This window comes from Dermacentor albipictus, chromosome 1 (genome assembly GCF_038994185.2).
Source record: "Dermacentor albipictus isolate Rhodes 1998 colony chromosome 1, USDA_Dalb.pri_finalv2, whole genome shotgun sequence".
NCBI lineage: Eukaryota > Metazoa > Arthropoda > Arachnida > Ixodida > Ixodidae > Dermacentor > Dermacentor albipictus.
The window spans coordinates 267,262,228-267,272,181 of NC_091821.1; the positions used below are offsets into that span (position 1 = coordinate 267,262,228).

General features: G+C 42.6%; 1 protein-coding gene across 1 annotated transcript; it reads left to right on the top strand.

Moving 5' to 3' along the window:
- The first annotated feature begins 1,675 nt into the window (after window positions 1-1,675).
- On the top strand, window positions 1,676-4,728 carry TyrRS (Tyrosyl-tRNA synthetase). The gene is made up of 2 exons (XM_065448879.1): window positions 1,676-3,202; window positions 3,869-4,728. The coding sequence occupies exons 1-2, from the start codon at window positions 1,830-1,832 to the stop codon at window positions 4,083-4,085; spliced, it is 1,590 nt and encodes a 529-aa protein (XP_065304951.1). The 5' UTR covers window positions 1,676-1,829; the 3' UTR covers window positions 4,086-4,728.
- The last annotated feature ends 5,226 nt before the right edge of the window (window positions 4,729-9,954 follow it).

A 9,954-nucleotide genomic window follows, 5' to 3' on the forward strand; every position in this document is an offset into this window, starting at 1 on the left:
TTGCATTTATCGACTGCTGACCGGATGATCCTTCCGTCCACTTCATCTCCAAACGCTTCTGGAAAGTGTACGTTAATTACCTACGGGTCTCGCCGGGTGATTCCCTTCGCATTCCGTTTAGGATGTATTGAGTGATCTGATTTTTGCTGCAGCATACATGTCATGCCTCAACTTGTTGCAAGTATTTGCTGTGGTATGTTTTTTGTCCGTAGACAACCAGCTCTAGCTTCAGATAACAAGGTACTGCCCTATGTGTTATCGTACAGATTTTCAATTCCAATTTCTTTCTTCCCATTCTTGTAAATCTCCGTGGTCCTTTTTTTTTTATTCGTTGCATCCAATTTGATGTCTCTGTTTCTCTCACGTTCTTTTTGATGACCCTTTGGTTGTCTTTTTACACTTTCATTTACCCTGTACTTGCTTGCCAACTTTTTTGACTTCTTCCTCCATTCTGTGTCCACGCTTTTCAGGTGCAGATATTTGTGCACAAAGATGTCACACCAGTGACGCACTCCCCCCCCCCCCCCCTTCCCACACCCAATAAAATGCAATAGATGTATTTAGGGGTTCCAGGAAGCAGTGGGGGGGAGTACAAAGACAAACACCTACGAGGAGCGGGCTCACACTTGACTGGCGGAGGGGGAGGAGGGGGGGAGGGCAGGCGGGTGTTGTCGCGCCTTTGGTTACACTTCTGGGGTTAGTGTCGCGGGGTTCGCATTAACCACTGCTCCAAACGCGAATTGAATTTGTCGTCGTGCTACTGCATGGTGCTGCCGGGCGCTACGGTCTAAATACCTTGGCGAATACATAAACGAAAGAAAGACTTACTCAGGCACCGACTACGATAGCCTGAAAATAGAAGGGAAGCGGAATTCAACAATAATGAAACGTAGGGTACTTTGGGGCCACAATAAATATGAAGTGGTGCATATGGGATCTGAAAAAGAGTCATGGTGCCAGCGCTAACGTTCGCATATGCCATTATGTGACTAAAATCGGATATATTGTCGGCGTTGAAAGTTAACCAAAGATCGATGGGCCGGTTGGCTTTCCATGGGAGCCCACGGTAAAAGCACAAACGAGGCAGTGCAAGGGGACATGAGTTCGGCCTCGTTTGAAGTCAGAGAAGCGCATAGCAAAATTAGTTTGGAAGAAAGGCGCAGGAACATGGATCAAAAGAAATGGGCAGCTAAAATGCAAAAGTATTTGTACCTAAAAAGCGTGGACACCGTTACAGGGTGTGTAGATAGAAAGATGAATCGGGAAGTTTGTGAAAGAAACAAACAGCAAGTTGGATGTAAAGAATAGAAACGAAAAACATAGTGGAGATTTACAAGTTTTACAAGGTGCGTCATTTCCTACAATGCAAAACTGCCACAAAACCATACACATCTTATTTGAACGGTCATGATCCGCGAGCATCCGCTGAGTTACGCATGCCTGGTATAAAACAAAAGTTTACAAAAAAAAACGCAACACCTCCGAAAACGAAACTGAAACCAAACAAAACGTGCAAAACTCGTAGAAGTGAGTGAATAAGTAATTTTTGCTTTCTTATATCCTCGCCAAAATTTTCGAAGAAAATTAAGCGACTTGAATGGCATGTAATTTGGGTAAGTACTCACTCATTGCTCATGACGTGCGTTATTGCCTAGAGCGCCCTCAGGCGCCGGTGGCTGCCTGTTTTTCGCGTCAATGTCTTTGAAGTGTTGCGTGGAGCGCTTGTTCGCCTGCTACACGTGTCAGCGCACCGTATGCTCATTACGGGTTGTCGTGCTTGTATAATATCAGCAGTTTAGCTTTTCCCTTTGTGCACATCAGTGTCTATAATGGCTGAGCACACCGTTGAAGAGAACGCCGGCACCGCAGCTGTTTCAGCAAAAGTGGACTTCGTTACGAGAAACCTTCAGGAAGTGCTCGGTGAAGCACGAATGAATGAAATCATGAAGGATCGAGATCTGAAAATCTACTGGGGTACAGCAACAACTGGCAAGCCTCACGTTGCCTATTTCGTCCCGATGTCGAAGATCGCCGACTTTTTGAAAGCGGGTTGTGAGGTAACCATTCTTTTCGCAGATTTGCACGCATATTTGGATAATATGAAGGCCCCTTGGGGTTTGCTTGAACTTCGAACGCAGTACTACGAGCACGTAATCAAGGCAATGTTGAAGTCCATTGACGTGCCGCTGGAGAAGCTGAAGTTTGTGAAGGGCTCCACTTACCAGTTGAGCAAAGAGTTCTCTATGGATGTCTATCGCCTGGTGTCTTTGGTGACTGAGCATGACGCAAAGAAAGCCGGGGCTGAGGTTGTGAAGCAAGTCGAGCACCCTCTCCTTAGTAGCATGCTCTACCCATTATTGCAAGCCTTGGATGAGGAGTACTTGCATGTTGATGCGCAGTTCGGCGGTGTTGACCAGCGCAAGATTTTCACGTTTGCCGAGAAGTACTTACCTCAACTGGGTTATGAAAAACGCATTCATCTAATGAACCCCATGGTGCCTGGCCTGTCGGGCGGCAAGATGAGTTCTTCGGAAGAAGATTCGAAGATCGACTTGCTGGACACCCCGGCAGCCGTGAAAAAGAAACTCAAGAAGGCTTTCTGCGAGCCAGGAAACCTAGAGGACAACGGTGTTCTTGCCTTTGTGAAGCATGTCCTTATTCCTCTTCAGAAGCGCACTGATCTGGTAATCGAGCGTGACGAGGCACACGGTGGTAATATAACGTACTCGAGCTATGAACAGCTGGAGCAAGATTTCAAGAACCTCAAGCTGCACCCAGGTGATTTGAAGGCCATGGTCGAAGTACAGCTGAATCGGCTGCTAGATCCAATCAGAGAAATCTTCAATGATCCAAAGCTTCAGAAGCTGGCTGCAGATGCCTACCCACCTCCAACAAAATTGGTTTTTGATGAAATAACCCCACAGCGCCTTGACTTGAGGGTAGGACGTATCGTGGAAGTTAATGACCATCCAGATGCAGATGCACTTTATGTGTCACGTGTCGACTTGGCTGAACCTACTGGACCCCGTACAGTTGTGAGTGGCCTACGAAACTTGGTACCTAAGGAAGCACTTCTCAACCAGAACGTTGTTCTGCTTTGCAACTTGAAGCCGTCTAAGATGCGGGGCGTGGAATCACAAGCAATGGTGCTCTGCGCATCTGTGCAGGAGCCACGGCAAGTTGAGCCCCTAAAGCCACCCAGGTGAGTAAGCAGCAACACGTTCAGCTGTATTGTGCTTATGTGACATTGTAGCAAGCTTCTAATGTACCAGAGCCATTCTTTCATCCATAATTCACAAGCATTTGAGAGATATGTGGTATTGTATTTCACTGTGGTGTGTTTAATGATACCTGCATAATGTGCACAAATATGCTACCATGCTATCAAACAGTACATTCACCAGTCTCGTAGTAAACTGCACATTTAAGCACATAATTGGGCAGCCGTCAGGAACACTTCAATATATGTGCCAATTTCAAGACTTAATTTTGAAAGTGGCATTTTACAGCTTGCCATTTGTTGTGTTAAGCCAGACTAACGGATGCTGCAGATTAAACATAATTTTTCTACTTTAGTACTTAATTAAGCCAAACAGTACAAACACCACCAACGAAGAGTGGACAAGGAACCAGTCATAGCTGGAAATAAACTTGTCGAGCGTTCAGGTTCAGCATTGTTAAGAAATAACTAAACATACTTGGCGCTTGTCTCTGTCCACTTGCTGGTACTTGTCTTTGACTGCTTAAGTGTTCCCAAATAGCTGGAAAATATGTTGTTCTAGTAATTATTGGTGTTGGTCACTGGTGTCACAGCAGCCTACAATTGTATAGCTCATTTGATGGTATTAAGCAAATTTATTGTTCGCAGCAACTGCAATCCAGGAGACCGAGTATTCATTGAAGGCTACGAGGATGCCAGCATCCAGCCAGACAGCCAGCTAAATCCGAAAAAGAAGATTTGGGAGAAGCTGCAGGTGGACATGAAGGTTTCTGCATCGCTTGTGGCCGAGTGGGGAGGTTGTGCATTCATTGTGAATGGCCAACCTGTCACGTGTGCTTCGCTCAAGGGAGCACCCATCAAATAAGACTGCTTTGCCTTAAAAGGCAACACTCTAACTTATATGTCCTATACATAAGTTGATCATATTTGTATGCAATGTACACTATTGGAACTGTGAAAATGAAAGGATACAATGAAAGTTTATTTTACTGGTGTCCCTTTATTCAATAAAACTTGGTGCTGGGCTAGTTGGTGATGCATTCTTTAAAACTGATGGTAGCGCTAAAAAGGAACGGACACACGATGAAAAGACGACACGACGACGTTTCTTCGTTGTCATGTCGTCTTTTCATCGTGTGTCCGTTCCTTTTTAGCGCTACCATCAGTTTTAAAGAATCCCTTTATTCAAATTAGTAAAATTGGAGACAAGCAACAACCACTCTCTGCGCCATGACAACATTGATTTTTAAGGTCAGCAATAATAGCTATGAAGTTACTTTTTTTCGTAGTGTCCACAGCACCTGGGAACTATACCAAAGGAGCATATATGTATGCATATATTGGAATTTTGTACCTGTTACTGCTCTATAAGCCACCATATTTTTGCATGCATTTTGTACGAAAGTATGTTTTTATTAAACTATTTACACTCTCAGCAGTGTGCACATGTGACTTGAAAGGGCTTGTATCTCTAGAACTTCATTAATAAAGTGGCATGGTCCCAGGAACTGTTGATTCTGAACTGATCATTGGCACTAGGGAAATGAGAAATGCTGATTTGCATTCTTATGTGCCCAGATGTGTGTTGCACTTTATAGAACCTAATAGAATGTATAATCTATGTGGTATCTCACGCTTGGGAATTTAACACGGAAGCTTTTCTTGGCATAAATTACTCCACTGGTTGTACACTTTATCTCAAGGGGACACTAACGGCAAGCAGCAATTCTATTGATAGACTGGTACACCAAAATGCCTTAAGCATGACTTTTACCGAGGAAAAGGCTTGCTACCGACCAGTGGAGCATAATTTCAGAGGTCACCAGTACAACCCAGACTCCCGTTTACAGTTGCGTCAATGAAGTCCATTGCAACAAGTGTTCTAACATTGTGATGTTGTAACATACATGCATAATCAATGCTTTATTTGCTTTGTTTTGTTTATTAATGTGCTGGTGGCTTCATTTCCTGGCTCCAATGTCCTAACAGCAGCAGATAGTGGAATAGGATGTGTTTCAGAGCTTTGGCATCTGATTTATCATATGCGATTTGAATTTTGGAAGAACAGTCATGATTTTCTCTGCAACCAAGTTCCTGGCACAAAATAAATGTTGCACGGCTTCCATAACACAATACAACTGTATACACTAATTGTTTGTTTTAGTGTGCACTGAACACAAATCCCTTGTTGCGTGACCTACTGCTGTTTGTTAGTACATTCAGCTGTTTGTTTAAAGTTATGCATAACTTTTTATAAGTTAAATGCATACTAGGCAACTTATCGAACATCTCTTGGGCTTGAAGAAGCCCTGAAACATTTTTCTGAAACCTCGGCATCATGTTGGAATGAGTGTGATGCTTTTCATGGAGCACGTTCCCGAACAAATTTTGAAAAAGTCCCTATATGAATGGGGACATAAAAAGTACAAAGTTTATTTTCCTCATTCCACCACAACTCATCGGTTTTTCTCAGCTGGGGTGCTTACGCTAACTCCTCAATGTTGGTTTCTAACGAAGGTGCCCAAGAGCAACGAAGAAGTGACGATGGGACAGGTGGGATGCTTTATCACTTCGGCATTTCCTAGAAAATCTGGAGAGAAAACCTTATTTAACACGGTCCCTCATGTCTAGGGCTCAAAGATCTAGAGGGATGTACTTGCATACATTGCTTACGAGTAATTCATTGTCATTAACGACAGCTCAGTGCCTGCTGTGACATCATTGCTGAAATCGCACAAGGTGGAAAAAATCATTGGCAGCCTTGAAAGCTGCAGGAGAGAGCAAGTAATCTATTCTGTGAGACTGTAAGTTACCTGCTGCATGCAGCAGAGCAATATTTTACTTCCATGTTCACTGCAGCAGTTTCTACAGATTAAGGGCATTTGCTTACCGTGTTCAAAAAAAGTTTATCAGTGCCCCATCAGGCTGAACAAAGAATAAACCAATTTTATATGCATTGCAAATCTAATAGCGTGTAGAACTAGCGATATAACAAAAAAAGAAAGACGCACAGTATTTGTTATATCCCGCCTTTTACATACTGTTAGGTGACCATGATTAATATAGCCCAAATTACTGTTCTAGTAAAACATTGCACATATCTGCTTTGTGTATTCACCTGAAGGATACTGACATGTATTAAAAACTTGAGTTCATGCATTGCTATGTCCTTCAGTTCCAATCTTTAAACTGTCCATTTGTCAACTTTGGGTCATATCTGTATGAAGTAATGACTTTCAATAGGCAAGGAAATATCACAAATGCTACGATTGTGAAAGCAAAAAAATGCACATCATTACGCTTGTGCTACTACAGGTACTGCTGGGCTGGCATAATGTAACAATTCTTATTCCAATTTTATTTGTCCTTGCACTTTGTTAGTGAACCAAGCGGTTGTTCACTCCCGTTATCAAAATTGGCTAGTTGTGAGCAGTGGACGATGAAGGAATAGTGTCAAGCAAAAGGAATCCTTACATTATACTGCCCCTGCTTCAAAGTATCTGCTGTTCTCAATTTTTCTCTTTATAGCCTTAAAAAAGCTGAACACAAACACTTACGGGCCAGGGCTACATTGCCTGGCAAACACAATATTCTATTGCAAATTTCACAAAGATGACAAAAATGTTTTGAGTGAACTTGTGGCATGTTTGTACACCCACTATAGCGAGCAAGTGGGAGCTAGTTAAGACTGGCAAATCCTGTGCTGCTTTTACATTGCACACAAGCTTTTAACTATTAAAACTTTACTTGATCTGCTTCGTTCTTTACCAGCAGGTTGCACATTCTTCTCTGGAGATGCGATTATAATATATTGGTGCATGGCTTACAGTGGTGTTTTGCCATTATGCACATGTACACCTGGCGAAACATTGTCAGTCACGAGCTCCATAAAAAGTGCATAGTCTTGCACAGTGGCGTAGCAACAGGGGGGGCCGGGGGGCCGTGGGCCCCGGGTGCACGGGGCCAGTAGGGGGGGGGGGGGGGTGTAATATACGTCTCAAGACACCTGAAACTTGTCGATATCCTCGCCTTCCTCGACTACACCCGGGGGGGGGGGGGGGCGACAGAAGAGCTAAGGGCCCCGGGTGCCAGACGACCTAGCTACGCCACTGGTCTTGCAATATAAACAGATTGCCTTAATGTGGGATGTGCAGTCTGCACTCTAAAGAATTAAATTCTTGCAACAGAGTGCAGTCTGTGCTCGTGATGCTGTTAACACTTGCACCAATTCCACTTAATATAAAACTGAAAGCTGGCATCCAACAGACTGGTGGATTCTAACTTTACATTCCATGAATCTTCCTCCACCTTGAGAGTTTTTTGCAGAATTAATTTTGTCGATCTCCCACAGCCAACTGCTGGCCTCCTGGTTGGCTCAGTTGGTAGAGCGACTACACCAAAAAGGTGATGCCAGGTTCAATCTCTGGAACGGGAAAATTTTTTCTTCGACTGTAAACCTTCCTTTAAGAGGAACACATATGACTTTCCTTTGTAGATTACTACAGTCTTGTGAATGCCAACTTTCTTTTTCATGGCATGATGTGCAGAAAGAAAATAATGGAGGGTTAGCAAAAGGACAAACACGAGCGCTTTTTTTCTTTTGCGGGGAACACGAAATTTGCCATGCAGAACACAGGAAATTTCTGAGGCCCATTATATAAAAAAAATACAGCGACAAGTGCATGATGAGTCAACCATCAGTCGCTTTACACGATAAGAAGCTTGTACTTTTGAATCTATGTAAACCCTAATTGAGTCTGGTTTTAACCTGTCTACAAATTCTTGTCATACATGAATTTTTCACAAGTTTTTACTGCTGGTTCATTGACCTATTGATGATATGCCTCTGATACAGTGTGCGATAACCCTATCAGCTTGTGTATATATCTTTCTTCTTGACCAATAAATCCAGTTGGTAAAAAAATAACAGCGCTTGTGGTTGTCCTTTTGCTAACCCTTTGTTATTTTCTTTCTGCATTTTGGTGCTTTGCGCTGAAAGTCATGCCATGAACTTTGACCAACTCGCCCAAATCGCTATTCCTTCTCTTTTCATGAATCTTCTTCCACCTATTGGGTTTCCACAAAATTTATATTGTCGTCTTATGATCAAAGCAGTAAATCAAGAGGCAAAACTGCAACAAGAGTGCAGGGCAAGAAAAGTAGTTAAGTTCTTGCACTTTCCTCAATTTTATGCACTACTATCCATCTCCTTTAAAGGGGCACGAGCTTTATAAGCAAGCAACTTGTGCATCTAGGTGGAAGTCTGTCTGCCTATGCACGTATGTGTGCATTTGTGCTCGAGCAGCATGTTAGTAATACCTTTGCTCAAAACAACTAAGCAAGTACAAAACTAAACTGTTATATTCACATTTCACTAGTGGTAGTTCTCTGTAAATGGACATCTCATCTTGCATGACTGAATGATATTCAAGTCACTCGTCTAACCTATCGCAACTGTCACAAGCACTCGCAATTTGTGGCCTCCATATGCTATTTGGATGCTATGGCAGAGATATTTTTCAGGGGAACCATGCTCACAAATAAAAAAAAAGACTAAAAAAAAGCAATTAACACACACAATGCCCACAAGTAAGCACTTATAGAAACAAATGTGCAGCAAGGAGTCTGCAAGTCAGTTTCAGGCTGCAAGTCTACTCCGAGCCGAATTTCCTTTTCGCTGAGCCTTTCTTCACACTTTCGAACAAAAGCAGAGTATTTTACTATAGCCTTATAGGTGCATGGCATGATTGCAGTTCAGAGCTCGGAAGTGCGGAATGTGAGGTTAGCGGAAAAAAGAATGAGCGCAAGCACTGTACGGCGATGGTCACTGCACAATGCCACCAGCTTGGCATTAATCAGACTTGTGTCCAAATTTTGCAGAAAGTGCGTCACTTCCCATGCTTCAGCTAACTCTCCTGATGCCCTAGCAGTGTCCTGCGGTACATATTATACAATTCTTTTATTCTGCTAAAGCTAGAGAGGCGTGTGTTCATTTTGATATCTACTTATGGTACTGATAGTACGAACTTAATGAACGCTCTTGGAACATGAAAAAAAGTTCCTCTGTATGTGCACTAGCAACCATGATGGCTTTGCCTCTGCAACTGCTAGTATAATTGCAGCTTTTCAAGAATCCCGGGTACTAGCTTAGGTTGCATGTGCCTCTGAATCACTTTCAGTCATGGAGCATACTTCTGTCTAATGAAAAAAAACGTGCTGTGCGGTCTATGTGCACTTGCAACCATGAAAGCCTCGTCTTTATGGTTACCAAGTATGAAGCTTGGTTTTTCATGTTTCCAAGTACAAATTTATGTTGCGCAGATCTCTTAAATGCTCCAGTGATTTTAGATGAAGAAATTGTGAGTTAGCATTCCAATAAATATTGCAGCATATATATGAGAAAAATTACTGAAAGCTCAGCAGAGTGTAGATGCAATAATAGCGATCTGCACTCTAACATAGCACTATTTTAGATACTCAATGCAGGTTCTCTTTCGACGATAATGCTTGGAGTTGTTTTGATTTTGTTAGTTCTAAACTGCTAATCGCAGGCATATTATCCAGGTTCACCGAAACCTTTAATAGCACTTTACAATATTTTGTTTCACCAATACTTTTAAAATGAAATTGTTGTGCAATACTGTGCAGTCTACGCATCATGTCTTTTATCGCAACATGATGGGCGACTGGTTTTCAGCACTGTTGGTCACAGGGACGTAGGCCACACATTTCAA

What these genes read in the sequence shown, in the direction of transcription:
- TyrRS (XM_065448879.1), top strand. Translation starts at nt 1,830, where the DNA reads ATGGCTGAGCACACCGTTGAAGAGAACGCCGGCACCGCAGCTGTTTCA. An exon ending in GAGCCCCTAAAGCCACCCAG is followed by an intron (nt 3,203 to 3,868) that starts GTGAGTAAGCAG and finishes TATTGTTCGCAG; the next exon opens with CAACTGCAATCCAGGAGACC.